This window comes from Rhinolophus sinicus, chromosome 3, assembly GCF_057876585.1.
Source record: "Rhinolophus sinicus isolate RSI-liver-muscle chromosome 3, RSI-T2T, whole genome shotgun sequence".
Lineage (NCBI taxonomy): Eukaryota > Metazoa > Chordata > Mammalia > Chiroptera > Rhinolophidae > Rhinolophus > Rhinolophus sinicus.
Window position 1 is genome coordinate 156,400,406 of NC_142503.1, and position 26,548 is coordinate 156,426,953.

The window sequence follows — 26,548 nt, forward strand, 5'->3', positions numbered from 1 at the left end:
TGCTGGAGCTCCATATAGGCCTCTAGGTTCCCTGTTGGGTCTCCTTTCCTCTGCACTATGCTGTCATCCACACTGTTGGCCAGTGCTTAACAACTAGAGGAACTTGCACCTGTCACTTGACCCTACTCAACCTGTTACCTCATTTGTGAAATGGAAATCCCACTCCTTGCCAAGCCAACTCCAAGTTTGTTGGAGATGCAAGGAGCCAGTTAGTAGAAAAGGCCAGAGCCCACTGATGATCAGAATGGAATATATGTGGCCCCATGGGAGGAGCACTTTGCTCCCACTTCCCTGCCAAGCCCTTCCGTGTCAGTGCTGTTGGCCCTGGCCTGCTTCTTCCTTTCTCGGTCACTCATACAGCCTCGCTAGCCTTGCCTTCCCCCACTCCTAGCCCTCTGACGGTCTCATTTTATAGCTTCTTGTGAGGAATTCATATAAGGCCATGACGTTCACTGTGAGAAAGCACAGTCTGCAAAAGGCAGGCTTGGCTCCTTGCTCCATGGTTAAATATTGATAATACCAGGAGACAGAGGCCTGGAGTGGAGTGGGCATATCACATGTCCTCCTGCAATGATGGAATCCTCAGACTGCGGGTCCTCCCAAGCCTATCCCACTGGGCTAGCAAGAGGGTCTGGATATTTACTCTTACTTGAGGCCAACATATAAGAAGGAATGCATTGGGCTGCTGGTTCTTTCAAATTGTGAGAGTTGGGTGGAGCCTGTTTGCCGTCTGAGGCCACTCATTCAAGAGGTCAGTCACCCCAGAGTAGCAGAGAAGGCTCCAGGCCTGGGTGTGTGATAAGAGCAGAGCTACCAGATGGGCTGGGCCGCCACAGGCTGCAGCACTGCCCTCCAGGTGACAGCCCTGCAGAGCACTCAGGTGCAAAGACCATCCAGCGCTCCTGTGAGAGGAGGAAGAAGACACACAGAAATCAGTGTCGCTCCCAACAGCAGATCAAGGCAGGCCACCGGCACCCAGGACCCAGAGTAAGTGCCTTCCACCTCCCATGGGGATGGTAGCCCAGGGTTTCGGTAGGAATCACAATCCAGATGGTTATGCCCTGTTTACAATGTAGGACTCTCCCAGAGGGGTCTAAGGAGACAGGACAACTAAAAGCAATATGATATTCTGGATGGGATTCCTGGGACAGGAAAAAGGCTTTAATGGAAAAATGAAATCCAAATAAATCATGAAACGTAGCTAATAATTTTTAAAAGCAGGGATATTAATACAATGCTCACTCTAAAAGGAAACTGGGTAAGTGTTCTGAGGGAAACGTGTCTTTGTTTCTGTGGCATCTCACACAGTCAAGGAGGGCTGACTCTCGCTTCTGGACTTGCATGCCTCCTGTCATTTTGTTGGTTGGTATCTGTTTATTACAACATATTTAAAACACACATTGCACTGTGGACATCAGCCCACATGCAAGTTTGGACACTTCTCTGATGAATTCCAATACCACTCTGTCATGACTGCTGATGCTTTATAGGAGGTCTTGAAGTTAGTTGGGTAGCATCCGTCCTCTGACTTCGTTCTTCTTCAATATCGTGTTGACTATTCTGGATCTTTTACCTCTCCATATACACTTTAGAATCAGTTTGTTGATATTCATAAAATAACTTGCTGTGATTTTGATTGCATTTGCCTTGAATCTATAGATCAAGTTAGAAGAACTGACATCATGATTAGTTCCTTTAATTAAACATCCAAAATTGAAGTTGTTGTCTCAACAACATACATTTAAAACACATACAAATATACAATATATGCATTTAAAATACATACAAAAGTACGTACGTTTTTAAAAATGTAATTGCATGTATTGTTTTTATGAAGGTAGTGTGTACTCAGAAGAACTGTACACAATACAGAAGTGTTCCCATGTGTCTAGGTCCCATCCCACCTCCCCAGAGGGAGTCGGTGTTTGGTTTCTCAACCTTTACACTCTTTACTCTGTGTGTGTGTGTGTGTGTGGGGGGGGGGGTCTGCATATGGGATAGGGGCCTATGGCCATTGTTACTAATTAATCCAGGCACTCCTGCATCTGAGATTGGACAGAAAGTCACAACCCTTCTTAGCAAGTGCTCTGGACAGGCTGTTGGAGCTGGAAACAAGATTACATTGATTAGCCATCCCTGTAAGTTTGTCTTTCCATTGTTCTGTATATATACACATGTCCCTCAAAAGGGGAAAGAGGTAGTATGCCTCTGAGTCCTTAGACGTCTAATCAAGGTCTTTCTTTCTCCCTGACTTCCTATTCCCCTGTGACCCATGAATGATCACATATATATGAAAAACTTAGTATTATATTTGTGTCGAGATATTTTCCTTCAAAACCTGTAGATGTTTTCTTCCGTTTTCTCAGAGCACTTAGAGTTGACGAAAACTCTGATGTCAATCTAGTCTTTTTTTAGTGCTCTGTTTTTCTGTATGGCTGTTTGCCATGCAGTTGTTTTGAATGTTCCTGGCTGAGCCTCCAAAGGCTATTTCGGAAGGCAGTGTCAGAGTCGGGGGGACTTGAGAACGCTTTGGTGCCTCTTGTTTTTTCTTTGCCTTTTATTATTAGCCCCATGACATGGTTTTATGATTGGTCTGTTCAAAACCCTCCTCCTGTTTTATTTTAGTAATTTTTACCTCCATTCCTGTTCCCTTTCTCCTCTTCCCCCAGAGAGAACTATCCTAATGTGTATAACGTGTCTTTTTTAAATGTATTTTTGTAAAATGTGTGTTTAATGTACGTATGTTTTGCATTTTCCTAAATAGTATGCCTCCTTATGACCCTTGGGGATAATTTCTTTGGGAGAGTATACACTCAGGAGCAGAGCTGTTGTGTCATGGGGTATGTCCATTAACATGACTAATTTGCTCTCTAGATGGCTGCCCAAGTCTACACTCTCCATCAGTGCATCAGGCTATGACCTAGAGGTCCACCAACACACAGCACCCCCCACTTTCCAAACTAGGACCATCTAATAGCTGTCAAGTGGTATTTCATTGTTGTTTTAATTTTCATTCTTCCGATTACCAAAGAGTTTAAGCATTTTTTTCACATAATTGCTACCCTTTTGGGTTTCCTATAAACTGCCTGTTTAGATCTTTCACCCATTTATTAGTGTTCCTAGCTTCTTTTTGTATATTCTAGATCTCAGCCTCTTCTTGGTTTTAAGCATTGCAAGTGTCTTATCCCAATCGAAAAGATGTTTGTTACTTTATTGATGGTATTCTTCATTGAACAAATAATCTTATTTTTGATATAATCAAATTCATCTGTTTTTTTTTTTGTTGTTGTTATTGAATGATTTGAGCTTTTGCTTAAGAAGTTTTATGCCACTTTTTAAAATTTCATATTTTTCCTCCTACCTTTAGGCCCTTAATTGTGGAGTCTGTTTTCGTATGTGTTGCTCGTTGGATGTGTATCCAGGCTTCCTTTTTTCCAAACAATGTGCCACTTTTCCTGAACCTTCTACTAAATAATTCCTCGTTTCCCTACCAGTTAGTAGAGCTACCTTTATTGTATATTGAGTTCCCATGTATACATAGATTTCTATGAAATCTCTGTTCTGATCCCTTGGTATAGTGATTTGGTCTTGTGTCAAAATCCAAAATTGAAATGATTCATTATTTTGTATTACTAGGTCTCAACATCTGACTGAGATCTGATAAACACAGATACCTTAACCTGCTTTGTTTTGTGGGGATGGAAACAGGCTCAAATTAATAAAGGGATTTAGCCAGGAAGCATGGATTTTGGTTCTTCCACTACAAACAGAAAACAATTCTGATGACAGGTCGGAAAAAAAGAAAGAAAGAAAAAGAAAAAGAAGTTATCAGAGGGTTGCTGAACTGAGGGCAGCACTGACCAATTAGGTGTAGGGATGGTAGCTGAGGAAAGGGAGCTCTCGACAGCAACAGTTGGCAGCTACTTTTTTTGGCACTTTCTCTTGTTCTCAGCTGAGTCACAGGCATGCCAATCCCCAGGAGAGTGACTGTGATAAGCCCAAACTTTGTCCTGAGACATGGTCCTGTGATTGACTGCCACACGAAAACCAAAGGCAAGGGATGGGACAGTTTGCTAAGGAACTGGGGTAAAGGAGGGAGCTGTGGGCAGTGGAAGCTGGGTGGGGATGCTAGTCAGGCAAACATGGCAGATGTCCCCTACAAGGGTCCCACAGCCCGTCAGTGGCAGGGTCTTCCTCACTCCCAGGTCAATGCTCCTCCCCACGCGTGATGGGTTTTAATAAAAATTCATGATTCCTACTTCTATAGTCTCTGCCTCTCCAGACCCTACCTGCTCTGGAGTCGGGCTGTTCTGGTCCTGTAACTTGGGGCCAGAGAACTGGGTTTGGGAGGGAAGGGAGGTCAAACTGGGGTGGGATATCCGGTCATGCTCTCTGCTTTGTTTCCAGGGGTCTGCAGGGCTTTGCTCAGGAACCAGAATCTAGGAGGCCAGAAGGGCAGCTGGGGAGTGAAGAGGCCTAAGGACTTCATTGTCAGAAACGTCCCATAATCAGAAGTGGGGCATGGACCACGGTGAGGGAGTTACCCAAGCCCTGGGTGGCACTGCAGTGCCTCAGGAGCTGCTGGAAGAAATGCTTTGGGTGTTTCGGGTAGAAGATGGTAAGTGGCGGGGGACGGGTGTCTGGAGTGTGTGTGCTCTCAACACAAACAGTGGACTCTGGCAGAAGCCCCCCTCCATATTGGTCCCCTCATACTCGGCCCCCTCTTACGAGGCAGGCTGCACATTTCCTCCAAGACAGGGCCTGAGGCTGAGGGGGTCAGTACCCAGCGGGGTATGGCTGAACCTCACCCTCCTCACCCCACGGGCGGGGTGTGGCCTTTCATGTACTCATCCAGCCAATCACTCACAAATATTTATTGAGTTCCTTCTGTGCGCCAAGCACTGGCCTCAGCACTGGGGTTACAGTAGTGAATGAAACATGAAAATCTCTGCCTCTGTGGAGCATATGTTTTATGAAAGAGATAGAAACTAAACAAAATAAATTACCAAAATGCATAGTGTCGCGGATGAGTTGGACAGTAGCATTTTGTTAAACTTTCTGGACTCCAGGGCTAAGAGACAAAAGTGAGGAGAAAAATGAAGCAGAGAAAGGGGATAGGAAGTATGCAGCAAGGGCAGGTAATGTGGTCAAGGAAGGCCTCACTGAGAAGGTGACATTTGAACAAAGCCTGCTGGCGTGAAGGAATCAGCTGTGCAGATTATGTGGAGAAGAACAGCAAACGCAAAAGCTGTGAGGCTGGATCCTGCCTCATTTTGGTACAGCGTGGAGAAATCTGGATTAGCCAAATTCATATTACCCACTTTATGCGTTATCTGTGGGCAGTTGTTGAAACCGGTTTAACTGCCACTCTTCCCTCCCTTCCTTCCTCCCTCCCTCCCTCCCTCTCTCCTTCCTTCTTTCCCTTCCTCTCTCCCTCTCTTGTTCCTTCCTTCCTTCCTTCCTTCCTTCCTTCCTTCCTTCCTTCCTTCCTTCCTTCCTTCCCTTTCCTTGCACTTCATGCCAGTCCCTGGCAAAACTTTGAAGATTGTGAAGTTTATCTGGACCCCACTATTATCCAATTGCAGTGCCATCCCCCATTAGATTGGGCTGCTCCACAGCAGAGATTGTTACTGCACACCCCCCCCCCCCAATACACACACACACTGGAGTTCCCGCAGGGAAAGGGTCTCATCTTCACCTTACTTAGAGTCTCTCTATAATACCTGGTCCACAGCAGGGGACAATGGATGCTCTGAGCTGTGTCTGCGACCAGGCGCCAACTGCTAGTGGGACTGCGGGGCACCCTGCTTCTGCTCAAGGCTCTGTTCTATGTGTCCCTCCCCAGCTTCTCCTTGGAATATTTCCATTTTTGTCTTGATGGGCTTGGTGATCGTGATAAGCATCGTCCTCCTGGAAAGGAGCATCAAGGCAAACAGGTGAGGAGCTGATCTGGGGGTAGGGCCCTGCCTTCTCAAGAGAAATCATCTATGGGCCTGGCTGTCCACCCTCTAAGTCAGCCAAATGCAGCCTTCAGGGTCCTTTGAGAACCCAAAACTGTTGAAAAACCAGCAACTGTCCCCAGTTCCCACCCCCACCCCTGGCCAGTGAGCAGGGCAGGGGCTGGTATGTCTCAGGGGTCAGGGTCTCTAGCTCTGGAGCCATAGGCTTGGGTTCAAATTCCAGCTCTGCCACTCACTAGCAGTGTCTCCTCCTGTGAATGGCGATAATAACCAATCCCTTCCTCCTAGGATTGTTAAGGGTGCTGTTACAGGGGAGAGCCTTGCCCTGCTCTAAGGTCAAATGCAGGGTTCAGACAGAGACCTGAGAGCCACAGAGGCTCCGGGGGGGTAATTTTAACATTTTTATAATGACAATACTCCTCAACCCTGGATGTACAATGACATCACCTGAGAGGAAATATTAAAAGTGTAGAATGCTGTGCCTTGCCTTGGACATTCTGGCACAAATAGTCTGGGGTGGGACCTGGGCAGTGGCATTTGGTTAAACTGTCTAGATGATTCTAGGGCTAATGTTTGGGAGCTCCTTGAGGGCAGGGATCACATTTGACTCAACTTTGTTTCCCCAAGCAACTGGCAGTGTCTGGTCCCAGCAATCAATAAATGTTTGGTTCACTAATCCCCATTCATTCATTTAACAATTACTATATACCCATCAGTCATCACTTTCAGTAATTTTGAAACAATAATGAGAATCCCTTTCTCAAATCTGTATAATATTTTATCATTTTAAAAGCACCTTCACATTTTCTCATTTGATTCTCAAGACAGCCCTGTAAGGTGGGGCAGGCACAAGCTATTTATTCCCGTTGTACAGAACAAGGTCATTGAGGATCCATGGAAGGGTTGGCCTAACGTCTGTGCTCTTTCTTCTGTGCCATATTTTGTATCATCTATGAATCTTCCTCACATTTCTGCTACAAAGGCAAAAAGAAATACCCCACATAGTTCACATTGAGAACTAGTCGTTACGAGCTGCTATGGACCCTTCATCATCCATTCCACAGATAAGAGCTGGGCACATGCTCTGGGCCAAGCTCTGTGCTGAGATGGGAGCCACAGTAGTGGCCAAGACAGATTCAGTCCCAGCCTTGTGCAATTTACAGTTTGGTGGGGAGATGACTGTAGCTCAGAGTGACAGACGGTGACTGTCGGATCTGCAGAGTGTTGTGGGAGCACAGAGCTGGGATCTGGGGTTTTCAGGGCAAAGAGAGGGAGGGTGGGTTGTGGAAGCGTTCCAGACCAAGGGACAACACGCACCGAACTCGAGGCGGGAGGAGGGGCCTGTGTGGCTGTGTCGTGGAGAGTGAGGAGGGGGAGGGGTACAGGGGAGAGGGAGGCCAAGACGTGGCCGTGGCCGGACCGAGAGTGTACACACCTGGGGGCGATCTTAAGAGTTCAGGTTCTAGCTCATGGATATTCAGAGAAGGGCTTTGTACAGGGACAGGAAAGGCTTATGTTTTAGCAAGATCACACTAGCTGTAAGCTACAGAAGGACCCGGAGAGGTGGAGCCTCTAAGAATGCGACCTTGCATCTCACCCTGTCAGGAAGCATCCCCCTCAAGGTCAACTCAGAGACAAGGCTGCTGTCCACCCGAGCGAGCGGCAGACATACAGCGGCCTCCCCTACGGCCCAAGCAGACTCTGGGCAGTCAGCTCTAACCACAGCTGGGTCCCTCCACTCCGGCCAGGAAGTGGACCCTGAGTCAAACAACCTCAGCGGGAGGACGTTTAGGGGAGTTATTGGAAGGAAGGCGGGATCTTGAATGCCAGGTTAAGGAGGTGAGAGGTGGGGAGCAACTGAAGGTGTTTGAGCGGGGGCTTTAGCAACATGACTGGTGTGTTTAGGAGGGTTTGGAGAAGTAGGTACCTAGAGGCAGGAAGACTCCTTAGAATTTCCTGCAGTTTGTCTGGGGATATGGTATGGGGTGACAAGGACCTACTAAGTAGGATGACAGTCCTGGGAGAGGAGAAAATGGGATTTGGTGAAAACACAGGACTCAGCATCAGGAGACTTAAATGTATGTCCCAGGTATGTGCTTCTTTGAGCCACATTGACACAGAAAAGCATAAGCTGTTCTCTGCTGAAAGGACATCAAGCCATCTTGGCTCTCTCCCCCAAACCTTGGCCTCCTGGATTTTCCCGCTCAAACTCTCTAATGCATCTGGGAGACTCAGTCCTGCCCCAAACACTCAGTACCCCAGCTCAGGGAACTCACATTCAACAGTGTTTTCTCTCTTCCCAGAAATCAAAAGATGCAGCCATCAGAAAAACAAACTCCAGAAGCCCTACATTTGGCGGAGGCCGGAACCAAAGATGACAACAGTCTGAACATTCTAAGAGAGACGTTGCTCTCAGAAAAGCTCAATGTGGACCCGGTGGAAGTTGAATTAAAAGAGAGGGGTGCGCCACAGGCTCTCCTCACAGACCCACAAGGATCTGAGAGTGAGAACGCAGACCAGTGCCCCATGTCATTAGCAGCTGAAATGAAAGAACTGCCAGCAAACTAAAATTGTGTCATGAAAAGAAACACCTTTTTATTAAAATGCTTCTGGATATGGGGAGTCGGAATTGCATAGTTTGTTCAGATGGTGGTTATCCGCACAGCAGCTTGGAGCGGAAGTGCAAAATCCATGGCAGCCTGTGGGTCAGGAAGCCTGGCCAGGACTCCTTACGTGGTCTTGAGGAGTTCACAGCCTCCCTGACCTCAGCTCCTTCGTCTATAGAATGGGGCTGAAGGCTGGGTTACAGTTGTAGTTTTCAGTCCAAGTTCTTGGAACTGTTGCCAGGGTACAAGCAGGATTCTGGGCTCAGAATCCCCTTCCCAAGCCTTCCTTCCACCCAAGCCCTCTCCCTTATCTGCTCATCTGCGGAGGATCCATGAAAGACTTCCTTTGGGCCAGGGGCCCCGTGGTAAACAGAGTTAGAAAACAATGGCTCTCCCTGCCTCTGAGACCCTCCTCTTGTTAACCATGGGTCCCGAGGGAGTGTCCTGACTGGTGTCTGTGCCACAGTTGTGGTATAAGCTGTGGTGTCGACCCCAAATAATTTATGCAAAGATTTGCTTTATGAACCAATAATGCTTTACGTTCTATTACAGCTTACAAAAGAAGACTCTGCACATGCAGACCCATTGTCAAGGGTACTGGGCCCTGCCGACGAACTCGTATATTGTTTCTCCCCGAGCCCGGAACAGGCTGACAGTGCCCACTGGATGTCTGACACTGCCCGATATGGGCTCCTGCAGTCCTGGGTCATTGTCACTGGAAAGAACGACTTCATTCTACAGCTTTGAATCATTACACCTGAGGAGGCTGGTCCTAAAGATCTGTGGACAGAGCCTGTAATTTAAGGGGGGAAAGTAAGGGGGCCCTGCCTCCTGATGAAAACACTAGAGGCCCCCTACACTGGACAACTCACAGCCCCTCCCTTCTGCCCTCACTGAGAGGCAAAGTACTAGAAATAGCCCTTCCTGTGACTTTACTTCTTACAGGCTGTCCCATAGGATTAAACTAGATATTACTTGGATAAACTGTGGGGTTTGTGGCCTGGAGTTTCTGTGAGGCCAAAAGACAATGGGACAGCCAGGCTCCGGCCCTCCAAAACCTGCAGCTGCATTCCCTTCCCACCCACCAGGTGGCACAGGACCTGAGGGATGTCCCTCCTGCAGGATGTTCTCAGGCCTACACTTACGCAGGGCCTCCTGGAACTGTCCACCCAGAGCTGTCCACTAGGGGCCACATCTGGCTTGGCTACAGCTGGAGCAGAAAGGGGTGGTACCACAATGGACACCGCAGTTTCCTCCAGGTTAAGGCTGACCCAGGTGTCTGGATTGTTCCAGTGGCTATTTCCCTTCAAGGTCAGGGAATACAGTGGTTACCATGGAAACCAAGGTCCTGAAGGGAATAGGAGCAGCATTCCTGCCTGTCCCTCCAGCTTATACAGAGAACTGGGTGTCTGACACTGCTTGGGGCAGGAGCAGAGGTCAGGTGTCCACTAGAGGGCGCAGGCGATGTTCTATCAGAGGGAAAGCCGGTGGCGAGAAGTCAGCCACCATCCTGCAGCCCTGCCCAGCCTCCAACCATGGGATCCTCAGTGGGTACCCTCAGAAGATCTTGAAGCCTTTCAATAGGGTCAGGGTGGGAGCCTTGCGCTTGCTCTGGGCCCGGGATGACTTCACAGTGACCAGCTTGGCTTGGGCTACAGTAGGCATCTCCTTCAGGCTGACGGTAGAAAGTGTGTTGAAGGTGCAGCTGGCCAGCCCATGACGGGCAGTGAGTGGGGCCTGGTGGGGCAGAGCCCTCTCTTCGGAGATGAAAAGGGGCCGGGCCAGGGAGTTCTTCTCCAGCTCCCGCCGTGCCTCCCGCACTGCCTCATGGAAGACGTGCTGCACATTCTCAAAGTCCAGGCAGGCAGAGACCTCGAAAAACAGGCACCCAAACCTGCCTGCCAAGGCCGCACCTTCTGCCTCCGTGACCTGCCTGGTGGGGAAGCAGGTTGGGGTGGGGTCAGGAACATGCATCCAAGTCAGGCAGGCCTGGGTCTACACCCAGCCCCCGACTTACTGGCTCAATGATCTAGGTCACCTTCATCTCTTCAAGGCTCAGTTTTCTCATCAGTACAATAGGATAATGACATCTGCCTCTCAGGGTTGTTAAAAGAATTAAGAAAGACAATTTGTGTTGAGTGCCTGACACAGTAGTGGGACAGAGTCAGTGCTCAATAAATGGTGGCTGATGTCACCAAAACCAGAATTTGAGACCAAGATGGAGGGTAAGGGAGAAGTTGGCCCAAAGTCCCTGCCTAGACCCTGTCCATCGCCTGCAGAAGACGGCCACGTCCAGCCCCATTTTTCTTCCACCCTCCCACGGGGCCCTCAGTCAGGAAGTGAGCCACCCTCAGTCCTGGCTTATGGGATCAACTCTAGAGAAAGGCCGTGGTTTGGACTGCAGGCTGTGAGACCACAGTGTCTACAGAGGCAGGGAGGGCCGGGGTCACTCAGGACGCCTGTGGTTGGCAGAGCTCTCAGGCCTCGTAAGGAGTTTTTTCTGTCTGCCCAGGGGAGGGGCAAGAGAGAAGAAGGGTGACAACATTTCGTGGGGAGGATGGGGAAAAGGAGAGAGGAAGCAGCACCTAGTCCCGGCTTGGTCCTATACCACCTCCAGGGACGATGGGATCAAATATTTGTAACTGAAAGGTCCTGGAAGCTTCTGACCTAGAAGCCGTGGGAATCAAGGTGAGTGGAGAAAGAAGACTGGTTCCTGCGTAGATCTGATGTCCAGAGGAGTGAAGTCTTGAAACCAAGATTCCGGTGGCTGAATCCTCCTGACCCCCCACCCCCACCCCACCCCATGGAGCTGCCCCACCCACCGCTCCTGAGGACAATGGCACAGCCCAAGAGATGGGACACTAGGATAGGTACAGGTGGGAAAAGGTTTCTGAGCCAAGGTTCATTCGGCAGGAGCAGGGGGCTGGGAGTGGGCTAGTTGCTCAGGGGAGTACCAGACAGAGGGTGTGGCTGGGACAAAAAAGGGTCAGGGTCAGAGCGCCTAATCCCTTCCCACCCAGGGCTGGTGTACTGTCTGCAAGCTCCCCGCTTTCTGAGGAACTCCTTTTGAAGGAATATTTAGTATGATTTACTTGTATAATAAACTTGAATCTGAACTTGGTCATTGCAGGGCTTGAATAATAAATTTTCAGAAACAAGGACCCCATGCATGCATGGGTGTGAATGGGTGACACAGGCATGGGACATTATCCTTTCTCCTCTTTTGTTGCTGCCTGGTGAAAATTTTATCAGTGGTTTGGGAATCACTGCTCTAAACCACATTTTACCCTTTAGCTGCAAGATAATTATGGGGGACACTGATCAATGCTCCGCTAAAAGTTAGATTTTTCAGTGTCCACTGAATCCTGATCCACTAACCTCGGGACCAGACCAAAGAAGGAGATGGGGATAAATGGTCATGACTTATTTCTAGGGAACTGATGCTGCTTCATTTGAGCCCATACTCTTTGTTATTTGCTCCCAAACAAATTTTAGATTGTCCCTTTGGCAAAGATTGGGATCAAAAGAGTGGTCTAGTTTTTTCCTCATACTGAAAACTGGTTTATCACAATCCAGTGTTCTCACCCCTTTTCTAGGCTCTCTGGTGGCTGTTATTCTTTTTGGCTTGAAGATCACACTACTTCCCTCATTTCCTGCAATGGAATTTGTCTGGTCTGAGGGCTTGCCTGCCTTTGAAGGTCCCTACCGTGGTCTCCCTTCATGAGACTGTTACCCCCCTTTTCCCACTGCCCATCTGACCTGTTCTAAACAAAGGGTCCCCTCCTTGCTACCACCAATCAATGTGCCTTTGGGGCCTAGGGAAGCAAGAGTGACCAGCCATGAGCCAGGAGGGACGGGTAGAAAGCTGGTGGAAGGTGCCATACCTGGCAGGTGGACTGGCCACATAGGATGAGTGTCAGTGATGGAGGAAGCCAGTGGGTTTACTTATCAAGTGGAGGTGTCACAGTCTCAAATGCCTCGGGGGCCAGGCAGGCAACATGATGTGTGGAAAGCGTGGAGGTAAGCCATGGGGAATGGTGACCCCTGTGGTCAGCTAGAGAGAGCATGCCCTAGCTCAGAGCATTCCAGTTCCAGGTCTTCTAAAACACTGTGCTAGCCAAGGAAAATTGGCTGTGGCATTCATGGTAATTTGCCCTCTGGCCCAGTCTGACCTCTAATTCAAGTCCAACCCTTTCTAAGAGAAACTGCCCTTAGCACAGCCAGCTGGGGGAGTCCGCCTGGGGGCCATGCGTGGGTGAGGCAAGAGCTGGTTGGACCAGAGCTGACATCTGACCCAAAAAACCAATCCGACCCTCTCTTCCTAGAATTGGAATTTGGCACTAAATGACCAGCCAGCTGCAGCGATCAGGAACCGGTCATATAGACTCAGGCAAAAAAGGTGAGGCCGAGAGAGTCCACAGAGCCCCATGAGGAAGGAAGGAAGGACCCTTTCAGGGTCCAGCCTGTGTTGCCCATATGCCCTCCCCTTCCTGTCCTTGGCTGCCTGGAAGACCACACTCACCTACCCTTGGAACGCACCCCCTTTTACCAAAATTCAAGGAGATTACTGTTCTTAGCAGCCAAAGAATCCCTGAAGATGACACTGGCCCTTCACAAATGAGGAAAGGGAGCTCTGGAGTGATGGGACAAACTGCCATGCTCACCTGTACTGGGCCATGTCCAGCTTGTTGCCCAGCAGCAGAGTGGGGTAGATGCGCTGCGTCTCCTTGGCGTGCAAAGCCAGCAGCTCCAGGTAGCTGCTGCTGCCCTCAAAGCTCTGGCGGCTGTCGATGCTATACACCACCAGGAAGGCGTGGGCCCAGTGCAGGTAGCGCTCACAGTTCCTGGGGGTGTCCTGGGGCAAAGGAGCAAGCCCTGGTCAGGGTCAGAGGAGGTCGGGATAAAGGCCTTCACCTGAGCTACCCCATCCCACCTCCCCACTCCCTGGGTCTTTGTATATTGTTCCCCAGCAGAGCCTTTGTCAAAGGGGCACTTGAGTGTGGATTTGGCTTGGTGTGAAAGGAGACATTGTCTCATGAGTCTCCCTCCTACCACCCAGGCAGAGACTTGGAGACCTTGGCCTCGGGGGCACAGAGCCAAGACTCTAGCATGGACCCTAAGAGACCTGGCTGTCTCTGGCACCACTGGTTTTGGGTCAGGTTCATGGTGCCCCTTTGGCTTTGGAGAATAACTGGCATCCAGCCTTGGCAGGAGATAGTGAGAACACAGGGGCAGATGTGTGCATTGCAGGGAACTTGGACCGAGAGGAGCCTCGGTGTGAACATGTGTACGCACCTGTCTCCACATGTGCAAAGCATCTAGCCCCAGAGCACAGCATCTCGGAGCTGATGCCCACGAGCATCAGGTCTCCCCGGGCCCCACCCCAGCTCTGCTCATTTGGCAAAGGAAGAGATTCAGGCGCAGAGAGGTCAGAGCCTTATTTAGGGTCACACAGCAAATTGTAGCTTAAATGGGATACATATTCCCATCTGAGGCCCCCACTCTGGGGCCAGGACTTCTCAGGAGGCTGCACTGACTCAGCTCTAAGGGTGTAATGTTACCGGGTCCGCAGTGTCCATGACCCTCAGGTGGACAGGGTGGTGGTCCACAGTCTCCTCAGAGCTGTAGGTGTCCTCTGAAACACAGACATCCAGGTGAAAGGTAGGACAGACTGCTCAATGGATGATGGACTTGGTCGGAGTCCCAGCTTCCCTCTATGCTGCACCCCTGTGCAGGCCGAGAGGACCTGCCTCAGGGCTGGCTGAGCTGGGACCACTGCAGAGACTTGGTTCTCACCCACACGGAGGCCATGGGCAGAACCTCCTACCAGGGCTCAGAGCAAGAGGCCACTCACAGAACATGCCACAGGAGATGGCACTGTGTTCGGGGTCCGCCCAGCAAGCCAGCAGGATGGCGTGTGTAGCCCACGGCCAGGTAGCAACAGAGGCCACAGGAGCTGCACTGCCAGCTCCTCCTCCTGAGCAACAAGCTTCTCTACCCTCCACCCCTCTGACCACAGTACCCAGGCCACAGGAAGCCCCTAAGGACAATCCTCCTGCCCCCAGTGGGAGAAGGGACCGGAAAAGAGAAGCACAGGACATGATGGGGTGGGGATCAGACCCTGTTTTGAAGTCTCAAGGTTTTACAAATAACCCTTGTCAAAATAAGCAGAGGAATCTCGTATAGTCAAAAGCTCTAGGCTGACACAGGGTTTTGAAAATTAATTTGGGGAACGTAATCAATAATGTAAAGATTTTGTAGGGTATCCGATGGACACGTGTCCCATTTGGAAGACCACCTCAGGGGTGATGTAGATGTCTGATCTTTGCACTGTACACCTGAAGCTGAACAATAATGAATGCCAACTATAATTTTATACATATATATGTATATATATGTATGTATATGGTTACAGGAAGCGGAGTACAGCATTAGGAATAGAGAGTGGAAATGTAATGGCTCTGTGCGATGTCAGAGGGATAGTGGATGGGGGAGGGGTGTTCACACAGTGTGAGGGATATAAATGATAAATGTCTAAGTATTGCTTTGTCTTGTGCACCTGAAACTAATAAAATTTAAAAAAAAAGTGAATGTAAAAAAAAAAAAGCTCTAGGCCGAAGGGGTGGAATCAAACCCCACATCAGCTACTTTTTAGCTGGGTGACTTGGCCAAGTCATTTCAGCTCTGTGAAGCTGTTTCCTCATTTTAAACAAGGATAACGTGATAACATTTGCTGTTAGCTCCACTCTCGGGAGATGACAGGGAGGGGAGGCCACAGAAGGAGGGAACTTGCCCTGGGACACCTATCTCACACGGCTGTGTGAGAACTGGATGGGCCCATGGGCAAGGGCCAGGCCACCCCAAATACCTGGTGGAGGACAATGGAGATCACGTGCTCCAAAGTTTACAGGGCAGGTTCACATTCCCAGGTGATTTTTATTTTTTCACTTTTTATTTTGAAATAATCCTTGAAGCATGTAGAAGTTATAAAACAGTACAGAGTTCCTGTGTACCAACCCCCAGTTCCTCCCAATGTTACCCCTTACATAACCATAGTACAACGATCAAGACCAGGAAACAGACATTGACAGCACACTACAAACTAAAATACTGACCTTATTTGGATTTCATGAGTTTTTACTTTTTTTAGTTCTCGTGATCTCAAACCTGAGAAAGCAGCATATTGCCAGGTATGCAAAGAGGATGTTGCTGCGACACTGGCAAACACTCTCCCTAACCCCACCGTACCCCATGCCACCGGCCCACGTGCGTGAGAACACTTAGTCCTCACCTTTCTCGGGGTGACCCTGTGCCCCAGGTGACCCCAAAGAAGAAAGAAGACCCTCTGGGCAGAACTGGGGCCCTCTTGCCTTCCTGGCAGCAACCACTGTGAGAAGAGACCCCCCCCCCCGCCCAACCCTGGCTGAGTCAAATACTTCTGAGGGCCACTGGCACCAAGCCAGGCCTGGACACACTCCAGGTCCACTAGCAGCCAGCAGAAATCACAGACAGCTCCTGTCCCCAGCCTGCTTTGGGGACTTGGATAAATGCCTCTCTTATTCAACCAAAAAAAAAAAAAAAAAAAAAAGTCTAATGGAAAATATGCCCCAAATGTTTAACTATATTTGGTGCAAGAAGAGCTGCCCCTAGATGTCTACATCTTATTCAGATTTTTCTTTATTTTTCCTGCCCAAGTTGTCTAATGCACTCCTTTTAGGTACTTCACAGCTCCCATCCCGAAATAGGCAGTGTCATGGCCAGTCAAGGAAAAACATCAGCCCAGCCCTGGTGTCCTGCAGCCCCTTGCAGTAGAACAGCCTTTCGAAGTTGCTGTTGGCTCTGCTGTAGAGAGACAACAGGGAGGCGAGAGCCAGAGAAGGAGGAAACTCACCCATGGCCACACAACACCTATCAGTAGAAAGAACCTGAACTCAGGTCTTCTAGGCTGGGCTGCCTCCCCAGTGGGACTCCCTCAGCCCCTTTGCTCAGTGGACCAGTCAATCCTCCAGCTCTATCTGGGCAGAGTACACGGGAAGAGCAGAGGCTCCAAGTCCAGGTGAGGATGTGGGACATGCACAGGTGAGCTGGAAGACGCTCAAAGATCATCTTATCCAACTTCCGCCCCCTTTGCAAGTGAGGTGACTCTGGGGGGTGGGGGCTCCTTTCCAAGTCACAGTAATGTCCTGTCTTCCTCTCACCAAGTTCCTGCCCTCAGGGCCTTCTGGTGTCTTTAAATATATGGGCCTCATAACTCCTAGTTCTAAATGATATTCTGTGGACTTTGATGCAGAGAAGATTCTTTTTCCAAAGCATTGACAGTAATAATTCTCTCATTGACAGTAATAATTTTTTAAAAGGCACCAAAGGATCTCAGGTCAGTGTGTATATAGGATGATGACTCAGAAATGGTGCCTGTGTCCTTGCTGGAGCAGGATAAGAGCAAGAGAGAAGCCATCATTCTGTCCTGGGCAAGCCAGGTGAGGCCCTCTTAAGGGAATGTTCTCCTGGAGACCGCCCCCCTCTACTGTTGTGCTCAGCACAGGCAAAGCCCATTCCCAGGCTCTGAATCTCTCGGCTCCTACTAGCTCTAATAGTTACAACCCATAACAAGGCAAAACTAATAGAGCACAGTCTAGTAGCTGTATCTTCCAGATGGGGAAACTGAGGCACAGAGAGCTCAAAGCCATGCAGGCCTCTGACTCCAGGCCCTCTATAACATGAGGCTGCCCTTAGTGGAGAGAAACTGGAATGGTGTCTCATCTTCCTCTGTACCTGAGGTTCTCCATGATCTTAGGCAAATCACTGAGCCCCCTCTGCCTCAGTTTCTTTACCTGTAAAATGGGGATAATAATAGGAGCTGCTCTTTAAAGGGTAATTCTAAAATCAAAGTCAAATCTCATGTTTACAAGCATCTGTCTTTTCCTAGTACTGCGCTCCATGCTGGAAACGGAAACAAATTACACAGGTTCCCACCCTCGAGAGGTTCCCTTTGAGCTCAAGCTCTTGGAAGACCTTTGAAAAGGGGAAAGAGTTGTTTTCCATCTCCTAGTGGCTAACTCTGCCCTTGGATGAGCAGACCTTTCTCCACAGAAGGAAAGGCTCTGCTTCCAGAGTCCCTGCTGTTGCTGGAACCAACCATGAGATATGGCCAGAAAGTTCAGACAGTGGGACAGAACCCTCGAGGAGTGGACGGGCCTCCCAGAACGGCTGAGGGGAGAACATCTGGTCATCTCTCCAGCACATAGGCTCTCGGAGTGGGGTGACTAACCGTTGTGGTGCTGCTAGCCCCCAGACAGTCTGACCACACATTCCACTACCAGGTCAGAACTCCAAAATTACTCAACCAGGGAGCTCAAACCACCACTGCAATAGGCTCCTCTGGTGGGACCGTGCATGAAGGGTATGAACTGGGAAGGCAGGGAGGAAGAGACTGGAGGCAGGGTGCCAGATCAAATACAGGATGCCCAGTTAAATTTGAATTTCAGCTAGACAGAGAATAAGTTTTAGTATACGCATGCCCCATGCAGTGTTTGAGCTAGGCAGAATCTGTCTTTTGAGGCACCATCCTTGGGAATCCCTGTTTTTCCTTCCCAGACACCCCTGCTTGTGTGCCTTTCCTTCCTGACTCCCCCACCTCCCCACTGTCTTCAGTTCCCCCACTCCATCTGACTCATGTTCTGACGTCTCCCAACACCTCCCGCCCTCACCAGCACACAATTGCATCCTGTGTCCCACTCCCATAGCACTGAGCTCTGCTAAACAAATGGGCTCCCCTCAGACCTGCAGTGTGACCTGGGCTCAGAAGCCTCAGCTCCTTAGGTTTATTTACTCCACTGTAGCACCAGGGGTTGTGTCAACGCACAGGTGGTGAACCAAGCTCTCAGGAACAAACCCCTTAGGGGTGTTGGCGAGTCACTTGTCCTGCACAATAGACTTAACCAGGGGAGCCCCTCCACTTTCTCTGTTCAACAATAGGTTCTCTTTAAGATCTTGGAAGAAAGGATTCTGCTACTCAAAGAAAATATCCATTGGACTAAATACGTGTTTCCTCCAAAATAAAAGCTCTAATGTGTCTTTTGGAGCAAAAATTAATATAAGACCTGGTATTATATTATATTATATTAATTATATTATATTATATTATATTATATTATATTATATTATATTATATTATATTATATTATATTATTAGACCTGGTCTTATATTATGTAAGACCCGGTCTTATGTTATAGTAAAATAAGACCAGGTCTTATATTAATTTTTGCTCCAAAAGACACATTAGAGCTGATTGTCCGGCTAGGTCTTATTTTCGGGGAAACACAGTAGCCCTGAGGTCCCTTCCTGCTCTAACATGGATTCAAAATTCCAGACTGAACTGAGGGGCTGATTGGCGCCAATGGACTATGAGCTCTTTCCTCCAGGTGTCACAGTGGCATTCCTTCAAAGGCTTGCTGCAGGAAGTGCTGTATTGTGGAGGTTTCCAATCCATGCCCCTGAGCCCTGGGTTCCCTGGCTGGGAGGGATCCTCAGGGGTCCCACAAATACCTTATTCAATTCTTATGAATCGGGAAAATAATCCAAGATTTCAACCTTCATTTTTAAAAGGCTAAGAGTATCTAGGCACCCATTTTTCTCAGTGGACGGTTTACAATAACAAGTGCTACAGATGTGAGCTTTAGGCTACATGTATACTAATCAAATCCTGCTTTTATTTCTTTTAGCTATTAGGGTTCTATGTAAGAGGTTATTTGAGGAAAAGGTCCTGCTGCTAAAATTAATTTTCAGAAACACTGATCTGATTAATTTGAGGGAATCTCAGCCACCATAGATGGGAAGCCATTTGAGGAAAAGGAAGGAGGTGTGAGTATGCATTGAGTGTCTTCTGTGGGTCAAGTACTAGGCTAGATCTTTCACGTGAGTTATTTCTTTAATCCTCACAGTATCTCTGAGATACGTATTTTACAGATGAGGAAACAGAAGCTCAGAGAGTTTAGGTGACTGCCTCAAGTTTGCACAGCCTAGTGGCAGAGCCAGGATATAAACTCACCTCTGACTGACACCAGACCATCCCTTTTTCTAAAACACCATGACAAGGCAATAAAACAAGACTTGTTTTCTTTTGTGGTTCAAAAACTGGTTCAGAAGCCAGTCCCACTAGAGAATTTCTCAAATGTCTTGTTCAGCTTTTCTGGAAAAGTACATTGAGTGACCATCTTGAAGAACAACACTTAATGGATGTGGATGTTCTGCTATGTTTTTATTAAAAGTCCCAAAAAGGCAAATCACACAGTTCTCTGAATTTGGCCAAGCCCCCAAGTTGTCTGGGGTGGGCTGTGGAGGGTGTATTTCTGGCACTTAGAACATTTTCCCCTATGGGCTGAGTCATCCTGGTGGCTCCTCCCTTCTGCTCCCAGATGTTTGGTCCAGGTCACACCTGGGCCCACCATGGGGTAGGTGTGTATGGGGGGACCCAAGTGGGGCACAGAGTGAGGAACGGGGAGGAATAGTTCCTTACCTAAGTTGGGGTCATATTCACTGATGAACCTCCTGGTCAGAAACTTCACGGTCAGGGCTGCAAGAAGCAGAAAGAAGTTGGCTCAGTCTCCCCTGCTGTGTCTGGCTGCTGACCCCTGCAGGCTGCCTCTTTCACTTTAGGGACGCCTTATCTAGCCCTGGCTGACACCAAGCTTGAGTCTCTGGGGGAATGAAGCTGGAAGCTGAGGAGGTGGTTTGAGAGGCTCAGAAGAAACCAGAAATATGGGGAACTGTGTCCCTCCAGTTGCATCCTGCGACATTTTTTGTTTGTTTGTTTTAATGGCAATTCAAGCAATGAGAGGCAAGCCTAAGGGATGTCTGTGAAGACCAGAACTAAGGGGTCAGGACCCATGCAAGCAGTTACCTTAGAATCAGCCCCAACTGAAGGGAGCATCCCCGACCCTGGACAGGTCATGAAGATACTAAATTGTGGTGCATTTATTCCAGTTTTGGCTACAAGCCGAAGAGAGAGTACGAGCTGAGTTGATCAGTGGATGACCCCTGAGGGCAGTATGAAGCCTTGAGGACCCGGGATTTCCAGGTGACATATGTGTCCCAACTAAACACACTCTGTGCCTCAAATCTTGGTTCTAGGGCCTCATCGTGGTGCCTCGCAGAACGTAAAAGTCTAGAATAAAGTTATTCCCAGGTGCAATGCATTAACAGGATTGATTTTGTTCAGAATTTAACCACATAAAGCCAAGGCCAGCCAACTATTACATAGGACTCTTAAAAAATAATGCTATATTTTAAAGAAAATCCTTAAAATTCTTTCCCAGGATTCCTAACAGTTTAGTTTGCAAAGTAACACCCAGGGAATACATATTTTTAAATTTAAATTCCTTCATTCATGTAGTCACTGGCTAAACTGTACCATGACAGAGCTCTGGGTAACAATTTGATTTTCAAAGGGAAGAGGGCAAATCTATTCTGTAGGAAAACGTGATTAAGAGTTCTCTCTCTGAGCCAGAAGGCTGGCTTCAAAAGTGGAGAGGAGGTCCCTAGCAAGTCTCAAAGAACACTCTGGGGAAGGAAACCCACAACTAACCGAACCCATATTGGCCATTCACCAATGGCTGTAACTGGGAAACAGTCAGTGGAGGAGCCTCCCTTTGTCCTCCCACCTTCAGCTGCCTGGGACTGTGAGTGGCAGGGGGAGGGCTGGACCCTTTTGCTGGGTCTCAGCCTATGGTGACCCCCTACTCCCACCCCCTTGGCTCCAGCTGGGTGAGAGTTGCCAGGAGTGGTGAAAGCAGAGTTCAGTGTTGATAGAAAGGATCTCAATGGAAGCCCAAGATCTTGGTTCATAAAGGACTAGTCCCAGGCACCATAGTCCAATCTGTTTCCAGAAAGTCAAGAGAGGGGTCTGGTTAGAAAAAAATACATTTGATAAGAATGCAAGCTTTATTCCAGAATCCCAGGGAATTGGGGTGGGGAGTAGGCAATGTGACCTGGGAAATCCCAATAGCGAGGACTTCTACCAACTCCCTTCAGGAGTCCATGGCTCCTTCACCCCAGCCTAAATCAGGGAGATAACAAGGCTATGACTAAGCCCTGGGCTGGGGGGTCTGTGTCTAACAGGTCCTTTTCGTGACAATCACCAGAGCTGACTACTGAACCCAGGGAGAAAAGATAGGGCGTAGGGTGCCCACAAGGGAAGAGACCAGCAGAGAACTAGGAAACACAGAGATAGACAAAAGGGAGAGACAGCTAGGGTCACAGACATGAACACAGAGACACAGTAGGGAGACACAGAGGGCGAGCCATGCAAGGAACAGAAGACAGATGAGATGAAGGAGCTGAGAACAAAGCAGAGAGAGCGCCAAGCAACAGAGAAACTGAGGCAGTGAAGAAAATCAGTCTCTCGCCCAACGCACCTGGGTGCAGGAAGCTCCCAAAGCCAGTGGAAGAGCCTGCCCGCAAGTACACAACTCCCGGTTCCCTCCATTCACTCCGCGGTCCCCGCCTAACCCCGTCCCTTCCCGGCGCCCTCCCCACTCACCGGACTTGCCCGCCCCGCGGCGCCCTAGGATTGCCAGGTTGACCTCGAGGGGCGCGCTCTGCGGCCCGCTGCCCGCGCGGGGTTTCCCGAACACCGAGGACATGGCGACGCTGCGGAGGGGCCCCGAGCAGCGTGGCCGCCCGTCGGGGCCCTCGGGAGCCAGTCACAGGCTCCCCTGGCACTGGCTACCCGACCCCGTCAGTGTCTGCGTCCCGGGTGCCGCGCTGAGCGGGCTGCGTTCCCGCGGCTCCAGCCGAGCCGGGGGGGAGGAGGGGCCGGGGGAGCCCGGCGGGCGGGGCCGCCCGGAGCGCCGCCAAACTCCTTGTAAGGGCTGCGGGAGCCCCTCGCGGGTCTCACTCAGCCGGCTCACCACGCAGGGGATGGTGCTCAGCGGGCCTTGCACTTTCCCGTGCTTGGCCTCGAGGGCCAGGGCAGCGTCACTGTCTGGGGCACCCCCAGACCCGGCAGAGGACAAGGACGGAAGAGAGGGAGGACCTGCGTAGGGACAGAGGAAGGATGTTTCCAGCCTTGTCTAAGCCTCCACTCAATCTCTTCCACCAGCGAGAAAACCCATCCCTCCCTTTGTTCTACCTAGCTGGCCCCGCCTCCTCCTCCGGGAAGCCTGCGGGGTTGAACTCAAAAGACGCGCTTTTTCTAGGTCATAGCCACCTAAGCACACAATTTCCCGCACTACGTTACCTTACCTTGCCTTTGTGTGGGAGCTCTCAGGCAACACTGCGGCACCCAGGCAGACAGAACCCAAGCTTCTGAGAGCGGGAGGATGAGGCCTCCGTAAGAAACCTACCCCATTCTGGATTAGTTTGTTCCCTGATCAGAGCTAATGAGTTGCATGTGTTTATGGCCTATGTGTAAACAGGGTATTTGTTGGAACACCTTGCACTTCCTCTTGCCTAGGATTCTGGGATTGGTAGATGACCCCAGCAGGGATCACTTGTCATTCCCCTTGGACACAGGGTAGATATGGTCATGTTGGAGACAGGGCAAAGGGCCCACAGGGGTAATCTAAACACTTAAGATCTAGTGTGAGCTTCGTCACTGGTGACCTTGGGCAAGTCACCTCACTTTGGCTTTTTTCTCATCTATATTGCTAAAAAAGGGGAAAATAAATCCAAAAGTCCATGATGTGATTCAGGCCTAACAGTGACAGAGTCAGCTCTGGGCTTCAGGCCTGAGTACTTTCTAGAACCCCGTGGGACCTTTTTGGAATACACTGCAGGCTAGAGTGGGGAAGGGCATGGGAGTCTCAGAGACCTCTCACGGCTGCCCTTCTCCCTCCAAAGCCAACCTCCCCGACCCCAGCTAATCTACCCACCCATGCGCAAGAGAAACCAGGAAACCCATCAGCAGGCAGAGGGTGGGGGATCAGAGCCTGATGAGAATAACTTCTCAACCAAGAAGGACAGGACAGGAATATTGACTCAGCCTAATTGTTTTTGGGAGATCATGGTAAACCAGCTATGTATTAAGACTCTAAGGTGTTGGGAGGAAACTGGTTAGATTACACCCCAAGCCAGAATCGCTCACAGAGCTAAATGGCCAAGGGTTTTCTTTTGAAAAGTGGGAGCCAAGTTCCAGCCACATCCCTGGGCTGGTTCCAGTCCTGTGAGGACAGGTTCTGGAGGGGGTCTATGGGGAGAGAAATCAGTCTCACTGGACGGATGCCAGAGAGAGGGCAAGCTGTGGACCCCCACAGGCCCAACTAGGTGTAAACTTGGGTTCTGCTTCTTCCATGTTTATGTGATGCTGGGGGAGTTATAATACTTTTCTTACCTTTAAAACTCAGACTAACCAGTCATGGGAGCTGTAAGGAGGCAGGTACTAGCTCAGTGTGAGGGTGAGCTCTGACCGTCTGAACTATCCATAGTTAGAAGGGATTGTCTTTGCAGGAAGTAAGGCAACCAAGGGGTGACCACTTCGAGGAGGTGTTGCAGAGGAGACGCCATCATGACTTGCAGGATGGGATGAGATGACCCTTAATTCCCTTCCAGTTGAGAGAGGATATCTAACGTGGTTGCCAGCTGGTTACTCAGGCCCTCAGCTGTGACTGTTACTGTGTTTCCCCGAAAATAAGACCTAACTGGAAAATAAGCCCTAGCATGATTTTTCAGGATGACGTTCCCGGAACATAAGCCCTAATGCATTTTTTGGAGCAAAAATTAATATGAGACCCTGTCTTATTCTTGGGGAGACACGGTAAGTATCCAAAGTTCCTCCTCCACTAAGGCTTGGGAGGAAACCAGTCCCTTTCCCGTCTCCTCATCTGGGAGATGCTTGTCTGGAATTAGCTACTTTGCTCTTTTGGGCCTCATTTCCTCATCTTTAAAATAAGGGTAATACTAAGGATTAGGTATCAAGAAAGTATCCCACCCAGGGGTTGGCCCATGGCCCAAAAAAGCAAATGATAGTTCCCTCCACTCCCCCTGACCATGAATAGCACACACTCTCAGCCACCTACCAAGAAGCTAAAACTGTTTAGTGACCAGAGGTTTGGACACTGCAGGTTAAGAAGAGAGGTTCTTCTAGGGTAAGTAGCCCAACCCTCTTTATCACCACCCCCCCCTTTGAGGCCCTTATAGGAGGCCCTCAAGTACTCAAAATGCAGAGGATGTGGCATGCAGCAGGTGCTCAATAGATGTCTCTGGAGTGGATGAGCGGGGCATGTACAGGTCTAGAGGGAGGGCCTATGAGGATTTCTGTATGCCAGCCCCTCCCCTTGCCACCCCACCCCCCCAAGAGCCATTCACATAAAGCAAAGCTTTTGAGACCCCTTGTGATGTCACTGCATTCTCTGGAAGCACATCTACTCCTGTAGATGTTCAATGGTAAATTCAGATGTCAAAGCTGAACAGAAATTCAGAAGTCAAATCCAAGCTCCATTTTACAGATGAAGAACTGAGGCCCGGAGCGGCTGGCTGGCTTTTGCGAGTCAGCGGTAGCCCCACCATCAGAGCCCAGCAGGAATCCTGACTCATAAACCAGTGCTCTTCCTTCTTCAGGTCCAGGCAAGGTCCTCACTACCCTGTGTGCAGAAATAACCACCATGGGTGGCAAAGACCAGGGATTCCCCATCAGGCAGGGGTGGGGCGGTCTCCCAGGGCAAGAGCTATGTCTCCTCCATCAGACTGGTTAGGGCCCAGGAGTCCACTGAACAGACCCCTTACTATGGGCCAGTCATTGTAGATAGAGACTAAAAAGGCTGGGTGTGTGCTCTAGAAGGGCTCAGAGGGTCTGACACAGCCCCTTTCCTTGCTCCCACCTCCCGCCTCGCACAGCGTAAGGGCTGCAAAGCACAGAGGGAGGTTGGTGCAGGGTCGGGCAGGGCCTGGGAACTCCGTGGGCTGCCCACAGCCAGGAGAGTTCCTTGTCCTCTCCAAGTCCCAGAGGGACGCTCAGTTTGAAAGGAGGAAACTTACCAGCTGCAGACAACACCCCACTGGGGCCTTGGGGTGGAGCCAAAGGCATGATCCTTAGCGGAGCCTCAGAACCACGACCCCCACCTTGGATGATGTCCTCCTTACTGTCTGGCTGCTGAGGGTGAGGGCTGGGTGTGTGTACCAGCGTCCTAACCCACTCAAGCCAGGGCTGGGCTTGGGAAACCTGGGCCTGGAAGCGAGAGTCATCTGGGAGGGATGTGATCTCTTTTCCCTTCCTGCCCTTGGGAGAGGTCCAGGCAGTGGCTCCACCTACTTACTAGGTGCCTGAAACAGACCCTTTGAGAGGGAACTGTGGTCCCCTGGGGGTCAGCCCCTCCTCAACCCTGCCCCTTAGCTTGAGCCTGGAGACAGCTGTTTTTCTACTGAGACAAGGCTAGTGCAGGTGAGGAGAGGAAGCTGGGCTGGGACTGGATCAGTGCACAGCGTTCAATCCAGTCCCACATCTACGTTCATAAGCAAGGAAAAACCCATCCCATCTCCAGTCCTCCCTTTCCTTATCTGTGGAATAGGAATAGTCAGACACCCTCTTCCTACCTGAGGCCACTAGCAAGGACAGTGAGGACGAGGCACTGCAGAGCGCACTTTCCTCCAAAAGGGAGATCGTCAGGCCGACTCCCTGTCAGTCAACGTCTGACCTCAGGGAAGGAGAGAAGCTGGCAGAGGGCCTGGGAGAGTACTCATGGGGACTCTTGTCCACCCCCTCCATCTCCTCCTCCTCTTCCTGTCTGGTCCCTGGGGCAGAGCATCTAGAATATTTCTGGCTGCCTCCTCCGGGCCTTGGCTTCCCAGGCTCACACATCCCGGTGATCCCATCCTAACCCTGCTTTGATGGAGTGAACTGGGTGGGAGTTCCCTGGCAGGGGAGGCACATTTGTGTTGGGTCTGTAGATTCATACGTGAAGGTCTGTGCGTGCTTGTGTCCTAGAAGGGAGGGAGGTTCCCCTGCCGCCTACCAACACCAGCTTTGTCACTGTGAGCCTCTCCATAAT

General features: G+C 49.9%; 2 protein-coding genes across 5 annotated transcripts in view; one reads left to right on the top strand and one right to left on the bottom strand.

Annotated features, from left to right (window-relative positions):
* Positions 1 to 543: 543 nt before the first annotated feature.
* Positions 544 to 8,576, top strand: SLC51B (SLC51 subunit beta). 3 transcript variants are annotated; one of them, XM_088797295.1, is made up of 5 exons: positions 544 to 987; positions 3,953 to 4,053; positions 4,408 to 4,618; positions 5,846 to 5,936; positions 8,264 to 8,576. In XM_088797295.1, exons 3-5 carry the CDS (start codon positions 4,522 to 4,524, stop codon positions 8,526 to 8,528), a joined length of 453 nt encoding a protein of 150 aa, XP_088653421.1. In that variant the 5' UTR covers positions 544 to 987; positions 3,953 to 4,053; positions 4,408 to 4,521; the 3' UTR covers positions 8,529 to 8,576. The 3 variants fall into 3 exon arrangements, with proteins under 3 accessions (XP_088653421.1, XP_019604244.1, XP_088653422.1); XM_019748685.3 differs by lacking the exon at positions 3,953 to 4,053; XM_088797296.1 differs by lacking the exons at positions 544 to 987; positions 3,953 to 4,053 and adding an exon at positions 1,786 to 2,138.
* RASL12 (RAS like family 12) overlaps positions 8,531 to 26,548 on the bottom strand; it is a 28,894-nt gene continuing 10,876 nt past the window's right edge. Inside the window, exons 1-5 of one of the 2 annotated variants that reach the window (XM_019748682.3) lie at positions 22,105 to 22,689; positions 20,083 to 20,139; positions 14,128 to 14,201; positions 13,231 to 13,421; positions 8,531 to 10,499 (exon numbers count right to left, since the gene is read on the bottom strand). In XM_019748682.3, coding sequence (XP_019604241.2) covers positions 10,124 to 10,499; positions 13,231 to 13,421; positions 14,128 to 14,201; positions 20,083 to 20,139; positions 22,105 to 22,207 — 801 coding nt within the window. In that variant the 5' untranslated portion in view covers positions 22,208 to 22,689 and the 3' untranslated portion in view covers positions 8,531 to 10,123. Of the gene's footprint in view, positions 10,500 to 13,230; positions 13,422 to 14,127; positions 14,202 to 20,082; positions 20,140 to 22,104; positions 22,690 to 26,548 lie in introns of those variants that run through there. The other variant, XM_019748683.3, reaches the window with a different exon arrangement.